Below are 27,267 nucleotides of genomic sequence, written 5' to 3'. Positions count from 1 at the left end.
TCATAGTCTTTATTAGGAGATTAATATTGTATTTGGGCTTGACAGGTTTGGCTATTGAGGCAACAACTGATCAGAATGGCAAAAGCTTTGGATTAGTCTGAGGAAAAGAGTGCCAGGAGATTTACTAACCTTTCTGTCCAAGGATTTGCATTATTTTCTACCGTAAAATACCTTCCTTACTTGTTGAGGCATGTTTTCATTGCATGATAATTATTCAAAGTGATCAAAGCCCCATTTATTGCTTCATTTTTAACCAGTTTTCCTACTTTTTAGCATGTTCAACATTGAGTCTAGGCTTTTACTTGAAATACAGTATTGATAACCTTCTAAATGTTTAATGTGTGTGGTGCTGTCTATCCCAGTCTGAGCATAGTCTGAAATCACCTTTCTTTGACAGATGAATTACCCCTCCTCATCTCAGCATGGGTGTTATATCATAGCAATATAGATGATGTAAATATCAGTGTTTGCAAACTCATTCAAAGGCTGTGGAAGCAAAACTATCACCAAACATTGTTAGGTGAAATGGCAAAAATGTTAAGGATTGCTCTGGCAAGAAATGAGAAATTCAAATATTTTCACTCCCAAATGCCCCATGTCGTGTTAGGTAGAGAGGGGCAGCTTTGGACATGATACATGGCTAATGCTTCTACTGCCATTCCAAGTCCCCAAAAGCCAAAATGTGGGCTTCCCCCACCCCCAGAATTAGACTCTCTGAAAATCCTGTGAAGTTGTCCAAACCTCATTTACCCTTGACTCCTACAGACAGTCATAAAGGCAGAAGTCTGTGACATGTCAAAAGAAATATCTGGGGACCACATACAATTTGATTGTAGTTACTCATTTCATAACCAATCACAGGATGATTAAAATCTTTTTCTGAAAACTACTGAATTCTTTGAATTATGGAGCTTTCTGAACTTACTATGGAGTTTGTCTGCTTTGCCACAAAACACATAGGTCTTAGAAACTGTAGCCAACAACAAAAGCTGGCTGCCCAGAAAGGTTATTACAGTAGAGCAGCTTTGAGTTCTCTCTAGGAAGTTTGTTTCTTATAAAAGCAGTGTGTTAGTATATTTACTGTGGTTCAGGAGAGAGCAAGTGTATTTACCAAACTGTTGGGTTTCAATTGCAACAACTCACTAGAGTAGTTTCCAAGGTGTAACAAGAGGAAAAACTTAATGAGAAGTCTATGCCAGATAACCCAATCCCTCAAATGTGCCAATGACAGCAAGGGAAGGACACAGCACAGGTATTAGAGGCAAAAACCTCCTGGTCTAGGACTGCACATTTTATCCTGTCTAGTTCAAATGGCTTCAGAAGAATCCAATATTTCCCTCTGCATGCCATTCCCCATGCTAATGGAGTCATGTAGCTAGTGTGTCTTAAATGCTGTTGAATTTAGGTGAACTAGTGGACAATTTATCTTACTGGCTTGGTGACTCTTGCAGTGCACTGTCTGCTCACTCTTTAATTGCTGTCACCTTGCGTTTCCACAAACTGCCAGAAAATACTATTTTCAGGTGCGAAATGTAAAATGGGAATTGGTTATTTATAGAAGAAATGGCCAAGGGATAAGATGATCAGAAGAGTTTAAGTAGGAATGGAACAACTCATTCACAATTGTTGTAATTGTCATGGGGAATAAAACTATGCTAATTGCCAATAAAAGTACAAGTGATGTCTATAGCTGTTCATCGACATGAGATGATCAGCGCCAGGCTCACCATGACTTCCTAGTGCACTGTCTGGGACCCAGGGTTTTGACAAGCCTGAGCATCTGACTATGGTCCACTTTCTGCTCCACTAGGAATGTGGTTATCAGTGTAGGTGCTGGCATGGCTATCGCACTGCGCTTTGGTAGTGTAGGTCCTCAGTGCTGACTCTCTGCTTCCAGTGCTCTCCTAATATTAACTTTGGTTTTTTAATAGGAATACTTTGGAATATGAAGCATGTGAGAAAAGCATTTCAGTTTCACATCTGAGCTTAGCAGTTGTATCAGATTGGTAGGAATTAAAAATAACGTGAGTATTCAATCAGCTTGGCAAGATACTCACAGCTTTATGACCTGTATGGGCCAGTTACAGAAATCAGGTATTTTCAGAATATATCCTTCATCCTTGCATATAACATAACTCTAGTGAGACCGTTCTCCACTTTGGGCTTGCAAAGCCCAATTTGGGCTTTCCATTTGGGATATCCTGTACCATTTTAACCTTTTTCTAGGCAGTGTGGGAAAGATGAAGAGGGACTCAACCGAGCATGGAATTACATTAATTGTAGAAGTAATTTGCAGTGTTTTCACAGAAGTTTTCTGACAGGAACAGGGTTTTGGTGCTCCAGAGGCTTTCAAAGCTTTGTCAGGAACAGAGTGGCATGGGCGGGTGTGGCTGAAATGGGTGTCTAGGCTATTCCCGGATGTGCTAAAAATAAATACATCATAGCAGACACTGCAGTGACCCTTTCCTGAATTATACAATTAGTCATGTTGCTGGAGATGCATTTGGATCACAAACATAGCACAAAAGAACTATGATTTTACTAACTGCTGCAGCACATTGCGAAAGAGAACTACCGATTGACCTGGGCTCAGCTTCCCCTCTGGCTGTTATATATCTGCCCTACCCAAATGCACTCTTTCCTGGGAAACAAAAATAGGCTTGCAAATAGCATGGTAAGGAAAAAGCATCATTACTGTCTTCTGGGTGGGGGTGACTTATACCAATGCTTCTGTTCTTTCTTTTTGCAGGGGAAGGGGCTCTCTTTCCTCTTCTGTTCAGCAATGCACAATATGTAAAAAGCTCTTTCTATAGAAAACTGCACCCATTAAAGACATTTTTCAAATTGATTTATCATGGCTAACACAAGGGGGGTGTGTTAGTTTATTTTTCATACTATAAAATAACCATTAGTAACTCCTACCTTTTATTTTACACACAGACAGACAAATACATCACCATCAAAGGGTGACAATCCAGGTTTAGCTAGCTTTAAAGGGTTTAATTAAAACCTATTTACTAGGTTTAACAGGTTTAAATAGAGAAGTGCAGAGCTTGGAGCCTTTGTCCAAGGCAGGCTGGAGTGCTGATGAGCATGCTGAGCACATTTATTATTTTATAGAGTGCAAACACTGTGCTCATCCCTCTGTAGTACACAGTAATAAAGACATCCACCAAGCTTCACATAGGAGCAGAAAGTGCACTGAGAAAGCTGGTGATTTAAAAGCTCTTGGTAGAGATTTTGCATTTCTTCTGAGTTGATAAACAAAACCATGAAACTGGCTGCTAAGTGCCCAGATTTCTATGTCCACACATGCAGAGGGGCAAAGCATGCTGTGCTTGCATTATTTCAGATAATCAATAAAACACAGGGGCACTCATCCAACCCTTCTCATTACTGTTTTTGTTGAGGGGGAGCCTTCAACAGCCTACAGCCATGTTAGCTGAGGCTGGTCCTTGGCAGCTGCTTTTTCAGCGTGTGTGGTGGCTCCCTGTTTGCTGGGTGTTTTGACCAGGTTTTATTGGAAGCAGTGCTGTTTGCTTGGGGAATTAGTAATTCCTACCAGCTGCCTGCTAGTGCTTGGTGTTGGGTCATGGTAGCTGCATGCGTGGGTGAGCAGGAGGAGCACTGGGGTAGTGCTTCCTATCTTCTCCCATTCCCTGCTGGGGAAATTGCAGCACCTACCTCCCTTTCCTTCCTCTCCTCAGCTCTTGCTGCCGGGTGCCTCCCGCCTACCTGGTTTGCATTTCCTCTGCAGAACCCAAGTCCCACGTACCCCAGTTGCTGCTGTTTGTTCCTAGGCCACACAGAAGCAGCCCTGTCCCTGTCTCCCTTTGCAGCTTTGCATTTATGGTCTTCCCTAACACCCTCCTCTCTTTCCTGTTTTCAGGTGCTTTTGCTTTCTGCAGGGAGGGTGCTATGCCCTTCTGGCCCAGGAGCTTCTCCCTCCTGCCTTGGTGTCTTTCCCCATGCTCTTGCCCATGCTTCTTCCCACTCTTCTAGAGCAGATTGTCTCTGTCCTGTGACACCAATCTGCAAACCAGGACCAGGAGCTACAGCGCAGAGGTAGAAAGTTGAACTTAAATGTAAGATCTCAACATGCTGGATTTGTATAGTATGTTTTCAGTTTGCTGCTAAAGAGGCGTGACTGAAAGGAAGGTAACAGCTTGGCAAATGGGAGGTGGTTTCCCACCTCCCTAGGCAGCGGGAGTCACAGGCTTCCAGATGGTTGGCATCAGGTGGCGAAGAATGTGGCCTCTCTCCCTGCCTTATGGTTTTTAGCATTACCTGTTTCTGACTACATCTTACAAGGGTTCACCTTAAACATGACCAATGTAGCTTTGTTCAGGATCAACACAGTCCCTCCAGTTGCCATTGTAAGATATTCATAGCGGAGAAAATCCTGAGTAGAAAAAAGGCTTATGTTGCAGAAGGCTGCATTAAGAGCATTTGCAGAAGTGCAAAAGCATTGTGAGACCAGGCTGGAAAAACAATTTGAAATTCTGACTTGTGATGATATTGCAGTGGTGGTGATTCAGCATGGGACTGTTATTAGGCATGCACTTTCCTTTCACCAAGTGCTGTCACAGAACAAACAGTTGTGTGCAGATACTATTACAAATACATCTGAATGCATGTGTGAGGCATGCCATGCCTTGTGTATTGCTTTAGTACACCAAAGAAATATGAAGACAAGAAGGTTGTGTACTTTTTTTGAGTGTGCTTGGAGTTCATGAAGTTTGCAAATGGCTTTGTTTAATTTAACATCCTTTACTACACATTGTTATCAGCTCCAGCTGATGTAATTCACTGAATTACATCAGAACCTTGGTTCCCACTTAAAATACAGCTGCTCTGACCATACAGGGAAGATTCAAAGTGTGAGCCCTTAAATATTATATGTACTAGAACAAGTATTACTTCTATGAAACTAATACTTTCAGAACAAAATATCTGCAGGTTTTTAATATTTTTATTTTTGAAAAATTCTGGAATGTTCATAGATTTTGTATTTGTGATCTTAAGGGTTTTGAATAGGAAGAAAAGAGCTGATGGTTTTGAACAATACTATTATAATTGCACTTAAGCCTCTTCTAACAGTACATCCCAAATGGAAGTTTTTGTGATCTGGAAGCATCTATAATTTTTTACAGTGCTTGCTGGCTTTCTAAATAATTTGCATAGTATGGGTTAGTCATTTTTAGCCAACCAGTGGCTAAACTATGAACACAACACTTTTTTAATTTTTGGGTGGTTTTATATCACGATTTCAGTCTTAACAAAATACTTCAGATGAAGCTGAAAGTACTACAGGGACCACTGTTCTTAAGATTTATCAAAGTACTGTAGATATATCCCTGTGCTCTTAGAAACATGCCTGTCTTGAACCTGCAGATTTCCTGGCAATACATTTCTCTTGGTATTAGGTAGCTCTTATTTGTACGTGTGTATGTGTGGAAGCTATATGTAGTAAAAATAAAATAAACTGCAGAAAAGCAGAGGGAGGACTGAAATAACAACAGTCATCTAAAATTAATCCCATTCCTTGCTGTGTCCTACGTTACAGCTTTCTGCAGTATTTTCAGAAGGTTGATTCTGCACTGAACACATGCTCCAGACAAAGCAAAATATTGAGAAAGCCGAGATCAGTTGGAAATGCAGACTTTGCAGGTTGTATCCATATTTTTAATCTAGAAGATCCAAATGATAAAAACTGCAGAAACAGTTGAGATCTTGACCTGCAAATATCTCTGTTTCTTGCATAACTCCATTAATGCTAGAGTGGGGTGCCATTGTGTGTTGCGGTTTGTAGTCCTCTAGAAAATAAGAACACGCTATTGTTCCTCTTTTACTGACTGGAAAATGGGACACAGGGAGTGTCTATATAGTAAAATGCATAGAAATACCCAAGCTGATCTGAATGAGGCAGATTAAGTTCCAGGAGCTCCATCTAAACTGATTAAACTCTATTGTTCAACATAGCCATTCCAGGGAGGATGGAGCAATCTCTACTCTGCAGTCATAGCCATTTACTTTGTTTGTGATGATACATCCAAGAGAGCTATAAACTGGCAAGCTCACACACTATTTATGGTAGCACAATAATACCTAGTGTGGATGCCACAGACATCCAGGAAGTCGGGTGGATCCTTGGAGAACTAGCCAGCACCGTATAGTTACAAACCACCCATAAGCATCAGTGGCAGCTACTTTAAAGCATCTTTGTATCTGTGTTAGCAGAATATTACCCTGAAGCTGTGCAGAAAACGGATCCTGGGTTTCCTGAACACTGCTTGTAGCACTCCGCCTTCTCCCCCTTGACTGGAAGTGCAACCTGGGCCTCTGCAAAACATTGCTGAGGAGGCAAGCCCAAGAGCACCTAAATGCTAAACCTCACCAGGTAGAAGGCCCATGTAGAAGGCCTATCTCTATTTTCTTATCAGAAATTAAACCTTAAGTTTGATCCCTAAATTAAGATGTTCAGGTGCACTTGAGTTCTGTTTGGAGGGCTTGAGTAGGGTTTGAGCAGCGCCTAAAACTTGCTTTTGTTCTCTGCATATGGAAGTGGTGTTTGTGCAAGACTGGTTGATGGGAGGTGAACCACTCATGTAGGCATACCCTAATTTTTTATATTTTTTTTTGAGGATGTGTGAACATTTACACAAAAATACATTACAAAAGAAAAAATAAATTTATCTCAAGGTTTAAGGTAGAAGGTCACGAACTGGGAAAGAAATATGGGTGAGGAATGAAAACAGAAATAAGAGAAGTGTAAGAACTACACTGAGCCTGAGGAAAGATCAGAAAGAATGAAGAGATGAAGCAGCAATAAATGAAAATGAAAGAGAAAACATAATAGACAACAGAGCTCCAAGGTAAGAGTAAACAGGTCGTGTATATTGTCAGCGAGCAGCTATTTATTGAGAACTCTGAGAATATCAGTACCAGCTTTTCTCACAAGGACAGCTATAACTTTCTCCAGAAAGGGCTAAATGTCAGATGAAGTGTACAGTCTTTCCACATATACCACTGGAGGAGCTGTTACAGGAGGCTCTATCATGGTTGTGGGGGATGGCAGAATTCTCATTTGCTTCCTGGGAAAAGATCACTATTTATTTCTGATGGTGTGGAAAGATAGAAATCAAGAAAGAAACTGACTTATCTGTGACTTGTGCACAATTGCAAAGGCCCAGAGTCACACAATCAAGCATAATGTAACATAATATACAATAACCAAACATAATATAACACCACCACCTGTATGTTCTGCTTTATAGCCTTGAAGCAGGGAATTAACACGTACAGGTTTCCTCAGGACACCTCTTTGGTAATTGTTCCCAGCTACAGCCTTTTGGGTATTGGTCTGGTTTTGAGTGAGAATATTTTACATCCTCATCAGGAAAATGGTTAAACACTAGCTTCTGACTGTTAACGCCATCAGCTTGACACGGGCACTGGAAAACCTGCAAAGTTTCTAATCCAAATTTCCCTTGCCTGTTACATTTAGTTTCATCCTTGGTGGATATAAGGAGAAGTTTATTACTTTGTTGCAGCCCCTCACCTACTTGAGTACTGTTAATCATGCCTTCAATTAATCTTTCCCTCTCTGGGCTAGCAAATGCAATTTTTGCAGTCCTTCCTGAGAGGTCATTTTTTTCCTAGACTCCTGATGATTTTTATGGTTCTCCATTAACACCTGCTCCAGGCATCCACCCCATTTTCAATGTCCCTTCAAAGCTGCACCAATTACTTCAGCTGTGGCCTAACCAGTGTTCAGCTGAATGGAGGGATTTTAATATGAACATATGCTCCTGTCTACCTAGTGCACGGTCAAGTGAAAAAATGTCAAACAGGCCATTTTTTTCTGTATTCTCACTCACTATTCTGTGACTATTCTCACAGTCAGTATTTCTGTAATGATAGTGACTTTTCCATTAAAATAATTTCTTTTCAGAATCAGGTATTTATCACAAACTGGACAGCATTTAAATTCAGTAATTCATGTAATGAATATAATCAATACATATTTTGAACAATCTATTAATTTTTAAAAATGTTTTTGTTTTGACTTTTTGGCGTTCGCTTTTTTATTAGCTGTTTCATGTGGTGTTTTAAACTTAGTGGTTTGTGCCCTGTAGTATCCTGTAGTGTATAAACAGAATTACTGATTTAACATCATGCAGACATTTCTGCTTTTTTTCTGTCTTGATTATAGCAATAACTGGCACCTAATTAACACAAGGTCAAACCCTGATTATCTTAGTCTTCCCAGTGTAAAGGTAAAGATAATGAGAGAGAGGGGGAAGAAATTGTGAGAGCTCCAAGCTCAGACCTTGGAGACAGAAGCCTGCATCAAAAGCTGTAGTTTGAGGACAGCTGTGGCCGTTGGTCAGCCCTGGCTGAATTCAGGGGCTACTTCTGAATTTTAAAAAAGAAAGTAGGTTCAGTGTTTCAGTTCATTCATTTTGAAATCATGTCTGAAGACCAGTTACAAATGATTGTACTGTTGTTTTAATCGTAGAATAAATTACCATTTAAATGCAAGCCAGAAAATACAGTAAAGGGAAATTCTATGAACTTAAAAGAAAAAAACTCAACAGTTACTCTTTTTTCATTTGGGCCTTGTGGCCATGGATCAAACGTTTTTTGAGCACTTCTTAATTTCTTATTTTTCACTGACACTCTTACTGTCTTACTGTCTCTGGGCCTTCCTGCCCTTCCCCTCTCATCTTCTTCCTGTCCTGTTATCTTTCTGCCAGTTTTTGTTATCTACTTTCAGACAGATTTTTTTTCCCCCTTTTGGATCTTACCACCACCATCCCTTTGTTCAGCCCAGTGTCACATCTGAGCACATTTTAGCTCTGTGCGTGTTCTGGAGACACAAGGGTGCTACATCACAGGTTACCCATGCTCTTTTGGCTGAGTATACTGCCAGCAAGCATGGCAAATGAGAGAGGTTTGTGTATGGGAGCAATTGCTGAGTAGATTTTGGCTACTCCCACGTCACAGTACATCAAGGTGCTCTCTTATCAAAGGGATCACTGCACCTAAATTTGCCAAAACCCAGGCAAGTGTAACTTTACTTGGTTGTCATTCATCTGAGCCTGCAGCCAACCTGACGTGAGCAGAAAAGTGAATCTTTCTGTCTGTTTGTCTAGCAACAGTCTCTAATGGGCCAGAATTATGTTCTCAATCATTTTTGATCTCTTGCTTTTATCCCCCATAGGATTCTACTTAGTCACAACTTAACACTGCAAATAAGAGCATAATAAGCCACCAGTTCTAGCACTTCTTTTAATCAACCAGTTCCCCCCAAAATCCTGGTGAGTTTTAAGCATTTTTGCATGTTGATTTCAACTTGTTTTTAAAGTAGACTTAATTATCCATCATTTTAAGAAAACAATTAATTCATAAACACTATTCTACTCTGCTAATCAAATTTACCTTAGTTTATCTCTAGCCTGTGATAAAATCAGCAAATTGTGAATCATAACAAAAGTGTGACTTAAATTCTTATTTTTTTTAGCTTTAAGAAAACTTCAGCCTGTCAACATGGTTATTAAATGGAGTGCCTTTAAAGGATGAATTATCTAAGTATTGCAATGGGCTTTCCAGAAAGTCATGCGGAGTTAGGGGAAGAGTGAGTTAGGGAATGAGCTAATTGGCCAGCTAGTGCATTCAGCTGGTGTTACAGTCATGGTAGTTACTGGGAGATGTTATAACAAACCATATGAAATGTAGGCACTGTTGAAAAAACATTCTGTTTTAGTGCTGTGGCCTTGTGGCATGGGGAATTACAGGAGCTTTGTCAGCAGCTCATAATGAGAATGAAGAGATGGAAAAATGCTTGTTATTTAGGGAAACAAGACCGCTTTTTCGTCTATTTGGATACGATTTGTTTTCAGAGTATTTCAAGTGTGGGTTATAAAGCATTATTCTGACTGGTTAACTACATGGCAGGAAAACCGGTATTTTAAGGGGGCTGTGTAGAGCTTGACTGTGTTCACATATCCTTGGCTGGGGCAGCAGGAGGCACGTAGGGAACTGGTTTAATTTGATGTGGGATATGCCCATATCAAACTGGGCCATCACGTGCTCTGACAAGGCATTATGAAGGCAGCAGCATACTTAGAGAGGATACCCAAGAAAGTGGGACTCACTGGGAAGAGGCAACATCCCAACTAAGACTCATTACAAATGCACAGGTGCCAAGAAGGCTGATAACACACTGCTTGAAAAGGAGGTAAGGGTTCATCTGACTAGACTTTAATATGTGCCTGCAGAGCTCCTGCAATTGCATTATGTATTTTTTTTTCCCAGGTTAGATCTGTGACTCTGGCAGGCCTCGGGTGGTGCTCGTGAAATGTTAATCAGAGCGCAGCATGCTGAGCAAAGGGAACAAAGCTGACTGTTCTGCCCTGTATCCAAAAAAAAGAGAGAATGCCAGGAGATATTACCATGATTGGAGTCACACAAGAATAGTGACATGCTGTCCTGACTCAGTTTTGCTATGTCTGTGTTACAGCATGTTAATGCAGCATGACAGAACATCACACTCCAGACCTGAAAGCACTGGAGGATTAGTTTGTGCTATTTTGCTCTCCCATTCAGTCACAGAGCTGATCTCTTCCTTCCCAAATGTGCCCATCCTTGTCTCACAGCAGTGTAAAATGATTGAGAAATGCCACTGTTTCTGACTCAATGTCAGTTTTTCACCCCCTTCCTCACACCCCTAACTAAAACATTAGTAGAAAAATACAAAGACTGAAAATCTTATTTGAAGCCAAAATTCTAGTTGAGTTACACTGTTACAACTTTTCAGCATAGGGAGAAGATACAGAAATTAATTTACTTTAGGTTTGGTGGGAGTTTTTTTGGATGCTTTGTAACACTGGAGACTTTCACCTCTATCTTGACCTAGAATTTTTAAGACTGGCATCATTTATTGCAGTAAACTCCCAGCAGCTGGAACACTGCCTTGAGGGAAATAGGGAAAGTCAGTCATTACTCAGCCTGGTGCTTCCCCACCCATGTTCTGTGAATCCTCTTCTTCTCCTCACATACAGGGCTGACGCTGAAAACCCCTCCTGAATTGTTTGTACTAGCCAGGAAGCTAGTACAATTTTGCTCCTCCAAGGCAGGGAAATAGGTGCTTACTCCTGCAGTCAGTTATTTTAGTTAATCCTCCACCCTGAAGACCCAGAGCAGCTGTGGTTGTACTCAGGGAGAGGAGGAGCTAGAAAAAATACCTGTAATTGCCTCAGGGTTTTTTTCCAAATTACTCTTACAGACACTAATACCTGTTGGAAAATGACCCACAGTCCAAGGGAGGATACTGTAGCAGATGTTCCCTATTACAGCAGTGAGGGAAAAGCTAAGAGATTTAGGATACAGCTTGAAAAGATTGCTAGAAGAGTTACATGATTTGGTTGCTTTGCTAATAGGCTTCTGAACTTGATTTTCCAGGAAGGTCCATGCTGCTTTCTGCCTTATATGTTTATGTAGTGCTAAATAGATCTGGAAGGTGGCTGAAGTAATGAGATTCTTTCTGTGTTTATTTCAGAAGACAGTAGTCCAGCCAGTACCACCGTCAATGCAACCGTTTTTGCATCAGCATCAACATCAATAGCTGGTAAGAGTTCAAATTTGCTGTTATGTGGTATTCTGAAGCTCCTATTGCCTTTTTACCTTTCAGCTTTTCCAGGTGCTGGGAGAAATTAGGTGAATTAATTCATGTAAGGTGATCATAGAGCAATGTATTTCCCTGGGCCTCTTATAAAACTCTGTTGATAAGAAAGAATTGAGAGGTCTTAGTAAGGAGAGAGTTAATTTGAGCAGGCTGTATTTTTTGTTTCAAGTGAAAAAGGCTGAAATTCTGTGAGTTCCTGTGCTCTCAAGGAGTGGTCCAGGCTTGATCAGATATTAACAAATTAGCTAAGACTCATAGTTCAAGGGTTGTCAGATTAAGAATAATTTGGGAAACAGCACCAGTTAAGGGCTATGGCAGCAGGGAGTAGCTGACATGATGGGTGTTGAGTGATGGAAGAGGACACGAACTTTGATAGTAAAGAATTACACAATATATGTCAATGTTGGGTCTCAGTTAATAGGAGACAATACATGTGTATAAAGCTGTCATTTGCAAAAATGCTACTGATAACTTCTGAAGCTATTATTATTATTATGAAGCAGATAACTGAAGCTATTATTATCAAGATTCACTTTTGGGGACAAGGTGGTGGCACCAGTGCCTTCACTTTCAAAAACTACATTCCTTTTCTCTTTTGTTTGTGATTGTTTTAACTAGATCAAACTTAAAGTCCTAAAACTATGAAGACTTAAAAGAGAAAATACCTGCTTCAGATGGTAAAAGCCTGTGATTCTGGTTTACATCTTCAACTGACCCATTCAGTTCTCTTTATTCTGTAGCTTTGTAGCTATGAAAAATCAATACTGACCATATTTCATTCATGTGAGCTAAACAACTTCTCCTTCATTAGCCTGAATATTGAAGACTGTTGCATTTAATAAGTGATGGATGTGAGAGAAGAAAATTTGGACACAGGATTCTATTTTTTGATAACTAGAGATGCTAATGAGTCTGGTTTGGAGCTGAAAGAACTGAGATGAATATGATGTATACACTTGAATTGCTAGTAATGGAGGTGAATAAGATGCAGCCAGGTGAAATATGCATATGTTATGTTTATTACAGCAGAATAATTAGTCCTTTTCAAATTGTATTGCAGTTCTTTTATGTTTCAAAACCCCTGATGTTCATGGCTGTTTCAATAACATTTCATAAAGGCTCAACACCTCACAGTGAATGAGCTCTTGCAACGTTTCACTGAAATTTCTCTTGCAGCTTTTTGTCACAGAAGGGAAAGCAGTATTGTTATTTATGCCTATGAGAAAAGCATCAGAAGCCTGCTATGAGATTAAAGCACTTTGTGAGTGTGGAGCAAGGTCTGAACCATGCCCATTTTTTGAGGCAATGGTATTCTAGGTGAACAGCCAGCAAACTGAAAGTGGAGAAAGAAAGTCGAAGTTATTTTTTTATATGTGATGTGAATGCTGATGTGAACCCTGCATTAAGAAGTACTCAAGTCACATGAGAGAAAATGATGTCATGATCTGTTGCTATTCTTTCACATATCCCATCCATGAAAAGTGCTAGAAGAGGTAGTAGGACACATGTTGGATTGTTGTCAGGGATTTAAATGAACCTCTGTAGCTGATAGTAGCACCTTCTGTTAGTATTCAATTACAGAACTGAAAGCTGGGCTCTTAAAATTATTAGTTATAGGGTTTTTAGCTCAGATTCCTCAGCAGCAATTTGGCCAGTCTGTTCCCTTGAGCATGTGCCAGGGGTACATAGGACCTGCAGTATGCCATCCATGCACAGCAGGATGTGCTGATTTAAATCTTGCTATCACCTTAGTGACGTTTGGGCAGCTCTGCTCCCCTCTTTCTGTACCAGCAGCCGCTGGAAGTGATCCCTGCTGCCTGAGGGAGCCCTTTCCCCTCCCCTTGGCTTCCAAATCTCACCTCTCTGGAGGAGAGAACTACCAGGAGTCACCACAAAGGGCACCAAGTTCACCTTGGGGAATATCACTTGCTAGAGATTACTATTCATCTCATCCACAACATCCTAAACTCTGCTGCACACCTTGGAGGAAGGCCTACCGGATGCTCTTTTTCCCCAGAAATCTGAGTGCAGAGGAAGAAGGTCTGGAAAAGCTAGCCAAAAAAGACTCAGCTGGGGCTCGAGGTGGACAGCAGAGAGAAGAGGAAAAAACTGCACAAAGACTAGTAGAGTCTCTCCTCTTTTGGGTCTTTACCTGTAATATGTAAGCTGTGTTCCTGTGTGTCACTCATGCCTCTTTCTGGGGAGTTAACGTCTCTCCTATTGAACAGGTATGCAGCAAAGTGCTGGTCAGCAGTCTAGTCCAGCAGCACAGTGAACCCATCCACCCATGCCAGGCCCCTTTCCCCGCACCTCTTTCCTTGAAGTCCATGTGAAGCATCTCTGTATAACTCCCAAAGAGCGTATACCTCTGCTTTAGAGGATGGCTGGAAGGTACAGCTGCTGACTTTCAGTAGGCAACTTGCAGATTGTCCACTGGCCAAACTTTCCTTCTGATACCAACCATGTGCGCTTTGAATCCTCTTTAAAAATGTGTGGGTAAGAAAGTTCTGCAAGGGCCAGACTTTAAACAGAAAGTCACTGCCTTTGTGAGAGAAGGTAGCCAGAGGTATGTGATGTTTATTTATGCATGGTAAAATAAACCAATAAAGATGTGAATGCATTTCTTGCAGTAACGAAAGATGTGAACCTAACAACTTCACAAGCAACAACTTTGCAAGTGCCAGTGCTGACAGCAGCTGCAGTCAGAGCTACAAATGAATCCATCACAACCCGTAAGTGAAAATTTCTTGGAGATAATTGTTGATGCTGTTCCAGTGGTCATTCAGAAAATTAAGCAACAGTGCCTCTTGGCTTGAGAACTTTTTACAGATAGTGAACTCTTGGGTGAAACCGTGTAGGTGTGCACAGGATCTTCCTCCTGGCTAGGCTGAAGGCAGCTGCAAGCTAGGCCTTGTAATTGTATTATTACAGGCTTGTCTTCAGTGGGATGGCCCATCTATGGGACAGGGAGTGGTTTTCTTTGCAGTGAAGGGAGCTGTCCCTGTTGGTCTTCGATTTAAATGAAATATTTTTTTGATAATTTAAAACTAGGATGCAAGCATGACAGTAGGTTTGTTTTGTGTGTATGCTTATGTGTGTATACAAAATTGAGGAAATAATCTGAATGTTGTTCCTTTATTAGACTCCACACCTTCTTCACCTAATGCTACACAACAAATAACACAAGGTATAACAACACAACCACCAGTAAAAGCGACCACTACAGCAACAGATAAAAGTGACAGCACAACAAACAGTAAGTGATAATTTAATTCAGCCATTCTGATTCCTTGTACACTACATTTCTATAAAAAAGGTGTGGAGCAATAAAAGGAGGTCAGAAAGAGTAGTTTGAATTATGAATTTGGATGTTTGGGGAAGTAGAACTATTCATCTTAATATATTACATATTTTTAATAGATCTTGCCCTAGAATCTTAAACAAAGAATATTATACCTTTAATTTGTAGTGGAGGTGATCTGAAACCATTACACAGGATTTTAATCTCCCTGTATTTGGGAGAGATGGATTTGGAAGGGATTAAAATTTTTATTTTCTTCTGTGTTATTTTCTTCTGTGTTTGTTTTTTTTAAATAAGTATTTGCTTGAAAATAAATGATTCTATGTGATTGGAGTGGTGTCAGAACAGTCCCCTTTGGGGTTTTTTTATTTTTATATATGTTACAGTGGTACAATTAATTATATTCAGCATTATTATGAGTCACAATACTGAAAGCAGAGAGGTGGTACTAATTACTCTGCATCAATCTTAGAAAATACTTTTATCCCCCATAAATCTTCATAATAATGCATGTATTGGCCCAGTGCATCAAACTGAATTCCAGAAAAAGAAAATGAAAAAAAACCAACCCTTTTTGTAAAAATCCCACATATCCAGCAAGTAGCTGGATTAATTTAAACAAGTTTAACAACCAAAAGGAGATCAGATAAACTTCAGATAAAATTCAGGCTCATTTTTTTGTCTGTAAACTGCACTGTAAATGTTTTCTTAAGTCTTTTGCTCAAGTGGAGTTTTTAAATATTTGAATTATTTATATTTAATTGACTCAAAAAATTAACAGTAAATACTCCAGATATTTAACTAGGCAGTCAGGGATACACCAGCATTCTCAGAACTGATACTTAGAGCATACTGAATTGTGACAAATGATTAGAATTTGGCTTCTCTTCCCCTGATTTCCTTGTCTAAAAAGGGACACCTATGAAATGGCCTGAATGATTTCTTTGTGCAAATTCTTTTTTAAAGCCACCGCTCGCAGACCTGAGCCTGCTAAGCTGCCTAGAGAGCAATCACCTTTTCACTTAGTGGTTACGTCTTCTACTGATGCAGCTTTCCCACTATGCTTGGTGTAGGGAGTAGTGTGATTGCCAGCCTGAAGTCTTTTGGTTTGGGGCTTGGCTTTTAAATGCCAGTATCGGTGACTCACAGAATACAGTCTGGCCAATACATAAGCTCCTGAAGTGATACTGAAAGCCACAAAGAATCTTTTTAAGCTTGCATTTGTGACCCTGTGGTTCTGCCAAAAGCCACCAGCATGGCACATTGTATTACAGATGCAATTCCTAGTCTTTTTTGGTTTGGCGGAGGTTCCTGGCTTGTGGGTACCAGAGCAGCACAGCCGCCTGGAACTAAACCTTGGTGACAGGTAAAGCTCCTGGCAGAAGAAGGCAAGCTAATGAGGAAAGGCATGTCTGCCACTGCAGCTTAGCTCTGGCCACTGGTCTGCACTGATGCCTCAAAAAAAGGGTGCTGGGAGTGCAATGATGCTGGAGGTACGATCGGTCTGGGCATGAAGTTTTCACCAATGTGCTTCCTTTCTATTCCTCTTGTGTTCTTTGTTCAGTCCCTAGTTGCTTAGAGTTTTTAAAACTCCTGATTTAAGCTGGAAAAAAGACCCAAAACTTGTGATAAAAATGGCTGATAAATGAACCTAAAAACAGAGCTTACCTGCCTCTCAGTCCCCTTTGTAAAAAGGAAGACCAAATAAGACATTGAGAACTGCCCTGCATTAAAAGACTTAGTATTTTGTTTCAATGCTAGGTAGTGTTTTGAAAAACTGTGTATGTGAAAACAAATTTAAGTGTTTTTTAAGACAAAATTCTGGGCTACCTTTCAAGAAAGTGATACCCTTGGCTTCAGCACAACAGAGTGGGATGGGGGACAAGGTAGTGGCTTTGGTACTGGGCATGGCACAGGGGCTGGGCAGTTGCATGGCCAGCCCTTGCAGAAAACCCACAGACCCTTCAACCACCATCTGGCTGCTGGCTGCAGCCATCTCTCTGTTTCCATCCCACATGTTGGCACAGCAAAGCGCTGTTTGCTTCATTGCATCTTCCCAGCCCCTGCCGGCATCCCCAGCAGCAGCACAGGGCTGGGGGAGTAGTACTTCCTGAAGCGAGCACAGACATAACAAAGAGTTCTGCTCTCAAGAAGGACAGGAGAGGAACATTGCTACTCTCTCTTTCTTTTTCACTGGCACTCACTTCTCCCCCTTTTTGGGCTGGCTGTATAGGACTAAGACAGAAATTGGCAGTGCCTTTATGACACTTCAAAATTTCCTTTACTACACCTGATTTTTCATAAAAAGCAGGCACCTCTTGTTTTGTAATGGAGGCCATTGACTTCTCTGCTTCAATCCCTGCTAAAAGCTTCAGCAAATGGTCACATTCATGTAGCAGAGATTTGACAGGGCTTCCTGTCTATGTTATAATTTCTCCAGCTGCTGTCACCTTTTATTACAGATTCAGGAAAAGCCCCCAGTTCTCCATATGCTGTGAAATTCTGCAAACGACTTTCTTTTTTTTACTTTTTTTTTTTTAAGTCCTCAGTATTCTTTTCCTCTGCGCGACATAACTATAATCTCTCCCTCTTTGCCCTCCTGCCCTGTCTATTATATTGGAAGCCAGAAATTAGACTTGTCTCCTTAACCTTCTGATTTATTAATATAAGAGTTCAAATCCAATAGTTCACATTTAGTGAGAGAGTGACTTCACTTGTGCAGTCCAGGTCCCGAAATAAGAATTTATATGGTGCTAAACTACAGCAAGTTGCATCTGCAATCAGAATTTCATAACCTGGAACACTTGGAGTTATCAAAGAGAATACAAAATGAAATGCAACAAAAAATTATGTTCTTCCTCCCTCAGATATGGAGCAAGCATCTTATGCAATGTCAGTGCTCAATGTAATATACGTAAGAGTGGATTTTTGGCTGTTGTGTTTCTGATTTATTTCATGCTGCTCTCCTGGATGATGATTATTGTGGTGCAATGAAATATTAAATATTAAAAAGTGAGAATAGGAAAGAGCAGAAGAGATACTTTTTCTCTTTTTATCAAATTACTTGTAATTACAAAGGAAGCTTTACTTAAAACTACCAGAAGAGGGTATTGCTCAATTGTCCTCAGGTTGTTACCACGTTATAGGTAAACACTGAGTGTAGTTGGCGGCTGAGACATGTTAGGCAGAGAGATGTTTTAAAACATACATTTTTAAATACTTGGGGTTTTTTGCGTACCAGAAAAAGTAAAGCTGGCAGACAGCAGATGCAATCAGCTATGGGTGTAAACATTAAAACTGAGATCTGCTTGGTTACCTCCCTAGCCAATTTCCGTTCCTCTGAATGGGCATGCAGTTGTATTGGTTTTGCTGCGCTGGGATTTTTCAAAGATTTCATTAATGCATTCATTAATGCAAATTGTTTCTCAGGCTATTGATTACAGGGGTGAGGCCTGTATCTGTCTTTATGCTAAAGAGACAAGCTCAAGGGAGAATGTTTAGCTTCCTATCTGACAAAGCCCTCGTGCTGGCATTTTAACATGGTTTGGGTGCAGTTCTTCTGCCTAGTAAAGGTATTTCCTCGATTCATTGATTGGCCAAGTAGGGTTGTAACACATACAGTTGTCTAAATTCTCTGCAGTGCGTAAAATATATGCAGAGTATTTACTGCTTACTTGAAGCATCTTATGATTTCAAAGCTAGTTAAGTAATAGCCTGCTGTAAAGAAAATTTAAAGGACTGTTGGATAATGCCAAAACATATGTGGATTATATGTATGTTAAGTAGAAAATCATGCTAAGATCAAGTGAGGATATGTGTCCAATTTCAGCTGGTTAAAGAAAATGAAGGGTTTTCAGAGCACAAAGAGTAAAGAAATACCTGAGGCTCAGAGAGCAGCTTTGCAGAGCAGCTTCAGGTTCCCTGCTGTTGATTATCCCTTTGACAAATACGTGTAACACACTGTCATTTATCTTATCAAAATATGCGCAGGGAGACCTGCATCACCACCAGGCAGTTCTGCCGCTGCAGCAATCATCCCCATTCGGACATTTTTATTCATAATCAGCCGTTGACAACAAACGCATTAACTGATGATGTGAGTGCCTTTGCAGCAGCAGCAGCCACCCTTCTCTGCCGTGCTGCTTTTCTGTGAGTCCAGACCTCCCCTGCCAGGCAGGCAGAAATCTTTGCTGCAGCTGGCTGAGCCAAAGCGTGATGAATTACTGCAGCGATGTGTCAGTGGGGACAGCAGAACTGAGTCACCATGTGCCTGCGCAGAGTCCCCCGCCCGTTCCTGCACAGAGTACAGGCACCGCAGCAAGTCTCCTTGCGCTGTCTTCTCCTGTTGAGATCAAATTAAACCTTGCATAGATATGAGTTATGTCAGTGCTGCTATAGTGTATGTGAGCCGTGGCTGGATACGGATGCTTCTGTTTCCACAGGCTTTTGGCACAGAAGCTGTTCGATGTGTTATATGTGTTAAGGGTAGAGCCTATGCTGTGTATTAGGCATGAGGCTTGGTTGCTGCTTAAAAGCTGGTTCAAAGCTGCAAGTCAGCAGAGAATTGGGTTGCTAGGATTTAATCTTACGGTAGTACAGTGGAATTAAGGGAACCTTCCTCTCCAGTTTGCATTTTTTCATCTTGGAGTTGGAGAAAAATGGCACTGACTTGTACTGTAGCACATCCACTTCTCCCCTTGACACTGGGAGCACAGAGCCTATTCTGCAGTCTTGCTGAAATGCAACAAGCTGCATTCCAGGCCCTAAGTAAAAGTGTGAGTCATACCTGGTGCTACCCAAATCCCAGGAAGAATCTCACCCAGGCTGAATTAAAAAAAAATTAAATGGAAATGCTATCATCCCTCCTGATCCCCCACAGAAGCATATCCAGTGCACAGCCTGTGTTCCTGAGAACGATCTGTTCTTGCAGCTCCCAAACACAAGAGGAGCACCCAGGGCTGAGCTGCTGCCAGGACTAATAGGACGTCTGGAACGTGTGATCCTCATGGGAAAACAGCTCTCCATAGGGTTGCAAGGCAACTGGCTGCCTCCCTCCTCAGCTCTCCCACACGCCTGATTGTTTTGCAGTGTTCACAAAGTGTGTGTTCAAATGCCTCTGCACATGAAGGCTTACTGTTATTCTGGCCTTACTTTTCATTGTCCCATGCAAGCTTTTACTAACTTATCAGGGAGCCAAAAGACAGTTGCTGTTGCTGTTACAAGCCCATGCATGTTAAAGGGAGAGAGAGGTTTTTTGGATTTCTTACCTTTTTTTAAATTAATCTCAGATTCAAATTCAGCACTTAAAATTTGACTCTAAAGCAATCACAGTAAGAAAGAAAAGTGGAAAAAGTTTGCTTTTAAAGATTCATGCAAGGCTTCTATGATGACAATGCAGGAATTACTAAAGTTCTCAGATCTCTGCATTATACCATTGTAAAAAGTGAGGTAAAGGGGCCTTTTACACTTATTTCTACTGCAGATTAGGCTTGCATAATGAAGGGGTACAATGTTGAGGTTTCTGGAGGGAGTTGACAATGAAATTACGGTTCTCATCACTAGAATCCCAGTGAAAGTTTTAGGCATTAAAGCTTGGTTTGCATATTTTTCAGTACAGTTTCCTTCTATGTCTTGATCTTCAAAGTTACCATCCCTGGCTGTCCAGCTCCTCTCAGTTCCCAAAGCTGTATGAATCCCCTGAGTCCAGTGGCTTCAGCTCACTCTTTCTTAGCTTGTTGATTTTTGAAGCTTGCCTCTCCAAGGTATTGCACTTAATAAACCAGAGGGGAAGGGAAGGGCCAAGTTAAAGGTGTGTGGTGGTAGAACATGGAACTTTGGGTGTTGGGGTTTTTTTCCTAAGAAAAGGGTTCTTTGAGGGGCCAATCTGGTAATCAGAATTTCTGCATAAAACATGGGATGAAGCATTCCTCAAGATTCACATGTTGTGTGTGAATGGTGTTGCACTCGTTTGACTAAAACGTTTTGAAGTTGTTATGTTCCAGTGTTTGAAACTCATATGAAGAGGCACTGCAAGTAGTTTACAGCTCAGTCACATCTCTGATTTATATCAGAAAGGAAGCATAAGGTTACTCTTGGGCACCCATATGTTTTATTCAGTAGGCACTGTCCTGCCTGTTGTTATGCTGAGGTTTGAGTGTAGACGTAGGAATTACCAGCTGTGCTGGAACAACTATCAGCTATGCTGGAACAACTGAAATTCTTTCTTGTCATTTGGTGACCTTCAGTTCCACGGGCTCAGGTGGTGCCCTGCACCATCGTCTTGGACTCAACTTAGGCTGCAAATCTTGTGACACAGATGGCCTTGATTCTCTATTGACTGTGAGAGAGCAGAAATAAGACACTTTCATTTTTCATATGTTAATTTTCAGGGATATATTATTTCCTAGGCCTTAACAGCACAGAACGAAGTAATTAACTCTGCGCTTATTTACAATCCCTAAAACTTTTTATGATATCACGTTATGTGACAGTTGTGGCTGAAACATGCTGCTTTTTTTTTTTTTAATGAAGGTTAAAGATAGAGGGCAGTAAGCTAGCTTCGCTTCTGCTCATGTTGCTGGTGGTGCAAGACTGTCTAGTTATTTTGGGCTCCCAAATCAAAGCTCTAGGCTGTCTGCTGGCCCAGATGTGAGGCTGTTTCTGGTGCTAAGATGTTCTTTAAAGATGCCTTGACTATGCCAGCAGTAACAACTCCGTTGGGATGGTTCATTGCTTGTCAAGCAGTTACCAGAAGTTGTTTCTGGCCTTAAGTCTCTTCTATGATGGTGGAAGCATTTGTCTGAGGGATGGTCTAAGATCTAATACAATGCTTATGCAGGTGTATCTAACCTGAACATCTGTCTCATTTCCAGCTACACAAGCAAGTGGAACACCATTGGCACAAAATGAGAGTTTGGGTGCTTCAACTACTATGACATCGTCTTTTACAATCTCTCTGCAAAAAAACACTTCTGCTCCTGGAACCTCAAGTAAGTCTTGAAAACATACACTCTGTTTTCTTATACAAACAGTTAAAAAGATGCAAATAGTTTCAAATCTCTTTTTCATTTGTTGTGCATTGTTCTGTAAGGAGGGCCACCTCCTTATTCATGCAGGGTACACTGTGTCCGTGTCATCTAGCTATGAAGTTATAATGAGTGATGGGTGAATTTCAAAACATTCAGTTGGGATACTCAATATCATTACAGGAAGATATAAATTACAAAAGATAATAGCAATCTTTATATATGCTGTATGTGGTCATTGTGTAGCACAGACCGCCAGAGGAGGTCATCAAGATAAATCCTCTGGCTGCAAAGCAAAGGAGACAAAGGAGAAAACAGCTATAATTTTTACAGTTTTTAATAAATCTGGAGGGCAAGTTAATGCATATTACCAATTAAATGATATTGTTCAAAATACAACATGGTCACATACAAGGTCAAAAAGATATTAATCCTTCCCAACTCCAGTCTGCTTTTATTGTTTTTCTGGGTGTGTTTTTGTGTGTTTATCCACTAAGCCACACTGTGGTGAACGTAGATGCCAGATCATATGACTGATAATTTCTTATGCTTCTAACTGGCTTAAATTTCCTAGACTTTGAAGAATCACTTATTCAGGGTTTTTTTAAGGTCTCTTGAGCCTTCACTTCACTCAGTACTTTCTTTCAGCTACTCGTGTGTAAATCCAATAAGGACACAGATTTTGTTTGCGTATCCCAATTATTATTAATGTGTAACATCCCCCAAGGGATACAAGACTTTTTACAACCTCTGGATTGTGTTTGTGGGAGGTAAGCATGCATGTGCACTGTGATTTCTTCCTCATAGAGGATAAGATTGGATATAAAGGTGGTGTAATATCACATGCTCAGTATGCACTGAAATGCTTAGAAGCATGCAAAAAGATATGATAATAAGCTGTCTAAGGAAGCTGGGATTTTTTCATTTTTAATCCAAGGCCACTAATTTAGAGAGGATTCTTTGCAATTATTTCAATAAGCCTATGCTCCTTAATGTATATATTGTGGTCTTCTAGTTACCTGATTATCCTGTTAGGTTTGGTGTCTTTTGGCAGACACATGCATGGTATGGAAAATGTACCATTGGTATACTGCAATAAAACAGTAAATTACCATGTTTTTAGTTGAAAGGTTCCCTCACGCAGGTAAATTCTCCAGGTTGAAATGAAATTGTAACATATATCTGGCTATGGATCACACATTGAGTTACCTATTGCATTGTTTGTGCAGTTACATTTTACATCTGACATTTACCCAGAAAGTTTTACAACCTTCCTTGGGACTGTTTGTGAAAGTCATCATCTTACTCAGCTCACCTTGCTGTAAAACCAATAAATGTTCTTGAACTCAGGGACTACCTGAGATGCCAGTACTGCAAGTGCCTGGCTGAGAAATAAAGGCCCCATCTATCCAGGGGGAGCGAGTCTAGGTGCTTGGCATAGCCAGTACTTTGAGTTCCCATAAATCTGCCATTTCAAAATCGCTTCTTCCTGTACCATGATTTCCACATTTACACCTTTCCTGTCTCCTTACAGCACCAGCTCCTTGCTTCTTTCTTGCAGCTTAAATACACAAGAAATCCCATTACTCACCCTGATGACTTAAGTAGCTTACTGAATGAATGCACCTTTCAGCCACCCTTGCGCCCTTGTTCTCTATGTTAAAGACTTTAAGAAAAAATTGTTTGATTCCCTCTAAACAGCTTTTTTCTCTTATACGCAATCTCTCAGGGCCAAGGGAAGCCATATGCTACGCCCTAATAACTTTTAAAGCAATGCAAGTGTGAAGCCGGTTGTTTCACTCTGTGCTGAGACTAGAAGAAATGCTGTCTCTCTCACTGTCATTAGATTATTTTTTCCCAGCTCTTTCAAATTTCACATTCAGGGACTTACATAGGGGTTGGATAGCTTTTGTTCACCAGATCAGCGGCTGGTATGCACAGTGATGCTGGTGTTGCAGCCCACAGGGGACAGCAGAGATCACAAGCTGAAGGCACCCAAGCCACAGCTTTTGCGTGGGAGCTCAGGGGAAGACAAATTAATGTGAGATTGATCCAAAACAGAACGTTTCTATTTGGTGTACTCAACCAAAATAATTCAGCTGGCTAACCTCAGTGCAAAATAATATGTGTAGTTTTGAGTCCACTTTTTTTTAAAAAGGCCATTTTGGTGAAAAATTCCTTTCTTGCTGTAGAAAAACAGGGTGGGGAAAAGCATATTTTGAAGAGGAATTTCCAATCAGCCATATCAAAAGATCAGAGTGTGGGATGAGTGCCACAGTGAGCTGGAGAGCAACTGAAACGAGTGGGAGAGCCTAGGAAAGAACTTGGAGAAACATCAGAGAACAGTATTGCTGTATTAAAGAAGATTGAAACCACCAGCCATGGAGGAGGGGCTGCATAGTGCTCACCCAGGCTAAAGAAGGCAATAGAGACTGTTTTAGCAAAGAGAGCAACCTGCATGCGTGCCATTGACACATACACTTCCTCAACTTTAACTCTGGCTGCACGTATAATATACCTCCTACTCATTCTCCACCTCCACAGATGATTGCTTTTTAATATTTAATTTTCTTCTTTTGTTTAATTAATGAAAAATAAGAAATTTAATGGATCAGTCAGAGTCTAACTACATCTGAAAAACTACAAGTAGTGTAGTTTTTATTTCTGTGACCTAAACAACAAAAAATCCGTAAAGCAGTATGAGCTTAAGTTCACCCAGCAGGGTGATAAGATCAGAAGATCTATTATAATAAAGTGTCAGATGAATCAACCTGCTGCATCTATTGATATCTTTATTGCACTCCTCCAATTATAAATCCTACTCATTTGATTCACAGGAGGCATCTCCCTAAGAAAAATTTCTACGAGTAAGACAATGAGGGTTTGACTCCTTCTGTACACAAACTGTGTAGGAACTCTGGATAGTGATATTAGGTAAAAATTACCTACCATATCTTCATCTTCTTCACAAAGAGAGACACACAAAAATCAAAGTGTCTGAGAGATGGAAAATATAGCAAAGCCTCAGTTAACGCAACTACAGATCTATAGCATGGTCAGGGCAAGGAGGGGTTTTGAAGTTCTTAATTTTGCTTTGATTTATATTGTGGTATCCCCTCTGAGTAATCAGCCAAATTTATTCATTTGTTTTGCCAGTGAGCACAGTTTCATGTGGCTGCCCTCCAAAAACAGAAGCAGCAAACTGCAGGGTATCCAGGCTGCTTAGGTAGCAGTCGTTGGAGAACAGAGTGGGGAGAGGTTATTTATTGGTCTCTTTCTCCATCTGTCAAGCTTCTAACCAGCACTGAACTGACTCAGGCAGGTATTTTCAAATCAAACCACTGTCACGCGCCAAATTTTTTATCCTTTTCCTCCTTACTGAACAACGAGGATTCAGCACACCCAGTGTTGCACACCTCACTTTTCATGATGAATCTGGAAATCTTCCCAGATTATTTATGCAAAGCATCTGCCCCCTAACTCACAGCCCCAGAGGATGTGGTAAGCTCTGAAGAGGCAGCTAGAACAACTACAGTAACTATGTTAGCAAGTGAAATGCTGCCTTTCCTTCTACCTTTCCCTTTTTTTTAGAACATGTGACCCCATCACCAAAAAGGGCACTGGATGGTTATTTAGAAAATGCAAACTGAAAGCACCTGCTGAACCATCTCTGATAAGCACAGCATTGTGTGGCAGGGGTGAGCAATTTCTGAACAGAGGGTGAGCTGGCACCTTGCTTGCATACTGGAAGCAAGGGGAGAAAAAGAAAGGCATGAGATTTTTCCTATTTAATTTTTCATGCTTTAGCTGAATCTGGGTGACATATCTTTGCAAAAGATGCTTGTTTTATTGTGTGTAGATGTGTGAAGTTTTTGAAAAATAACATAAGCTCAGGAGGCTCCGACAGTCCTTGAAGGAAGGACAGGGGGCTGCTTTCATGTTTCCTACCTGGGATCATTTCTGCTGTCTGTGTTTACTGAAGTGGTGAGGTCTGGCCAGGGCAGCAGCGTGGGTTTGGGTTGTGCCTATGGGTACTGAACCACAGGTCACCCAACCTTTCCTGTTTGCAGAGCCTGTCACCTGCATACAACTTTGACAAACCTTAAGTCTCTGGGGTGAACTTTGGCTTTACATGCTTTTTCTGTTTATTTTTTTTGCTCTAATCTGATCCAAGATGGTTCACTTTGTTGGTGAGAATGAAGGGAAAAAGTATAATTATGTTATAATCCTTGTGGGGGGTGGGGGGTGAGGGTCTTAGGAAAGCTCAGCTCTCCTCAGGCTTGGGAGACAAGGTTTGAGCTTTCATAGAGAAGTGACCTATTTGTAAGACTTGACAAGGTCTTCTACCTTTCTCCAAGGATATGCACACACAGGGCTTTACAGTTTGGTGTATTTTTTCCATGGGATCCCACTCCTTATAGGTTGAAGGAAAGGCATTATTTGGGTAACAAGCAACCATATATTTGGATGTTTCCTTAATGCCAGGTATGTGTCCTGCTGCATTCTGCACTGTGTTATTTCAAACCTCCTTTGACAGGCGAATAATTAACTTCAGGAAAGCTTTTCCTTGGCTTTTGTTGTGAATGTTGCCCAAACATGCTATAAACATTGCCTAATGAATCATCACAGGGATCGTCTCTGAGGAAGGTGACATTGGTTTTTGCAGATGGACTGAGGACATGATAAAGGGCTTAAGAAAGAAGTCTCCTCTGGACCCTAGGAAGCCAGGGCAAGATAATTGTGTACCTTCAGAATATTTAGCATTACTAATATTTAGTATGTTCAAGAAGAGCTCTTAACTGCTGACTTCTAAGCACTTGGCTTTTCAACCTGAACGTGCTTTTCATGCATATTTGTGATCAAAATGCAGTTAAAGCTCTGTCAGATATATCATTAGCAAAGTTTTTATTTGCACCCCAGTGGCTCAAGTGATCCATTTTTAATTGGGTGTAGAGAGGAGGAAAAACAAGAGCAGCCATTCTTGTTTTCAAAGTACATTCACAGCAGTAGAATAATGTGCTTCCCTTCTGTTACAGCTCCAGTGGTAGTAGCTGTCTTTGTACAAAGCATCAGTCCACAGCGCAGAAAGTGCAGCAAGGGCATAACGGTGGATTTGTACTCCCTGGGGATCCCGGTTGGAGGAGGAGCACTGCAGCCCAGGGCACTCAAGGGAGAGGCTCGATGCCTATCCAGAGTTACAGCTGTCACACCGCTCCATCTGTGGTCTCCCAGCCTGGAGGATGTGTTGGTGT

The 27,267-nt window shown here is 40.9% G+C and overlaps 1 protein-coding gene across 1 annotated transcript in view; it reads left to right on the top strand.

The window, feature by feature from the left end:
• The window catches only part of EMCN (endomucin), a 55,788-nt gene that overhangs the window by 5,901 nt on the left and 22,620 nt on the right, over positions 1-27,267 (top strand). Inside the window, exons 2-5 of the mRNA XM_037380090.1 lie at positions 11,564-11,632; positions 14,320-14,421; positions 14,832-14,945; positions 21,863-21,979. Of these exons, the coding sequence (XP_037235987.1) occupies positions 11,564-11,632; positions 14,320-14,421; positions 14,832-14,945; positions 21,863-21,979 (402 nt within the window). The remainder of the gene's footprint in view (positions 1-11,563; positions 11,633-14,319; positions 14,422-14,831; positions 14,946-21,862; positions 21,980-27,267) is intronic.

The sequence above is a fragment of the Falco rusticolus genome, chromosome 1 (assembly GCF_015220075.1).
Source record: "Falco rusticolus isolate bFalRus1 chromosome 1, bFalRus1.pri, whole genome shotgun sequence".
NCBI lineage: Eukaryota > Metazoa > Chordata > Aves > Falconiformes > Falconidae > Falco > Falco rusticolus.
Note: the sequence above shows the minus strand (reverse complement) of the source record. Positions and strands in the feature narration are given on the sequence as shown.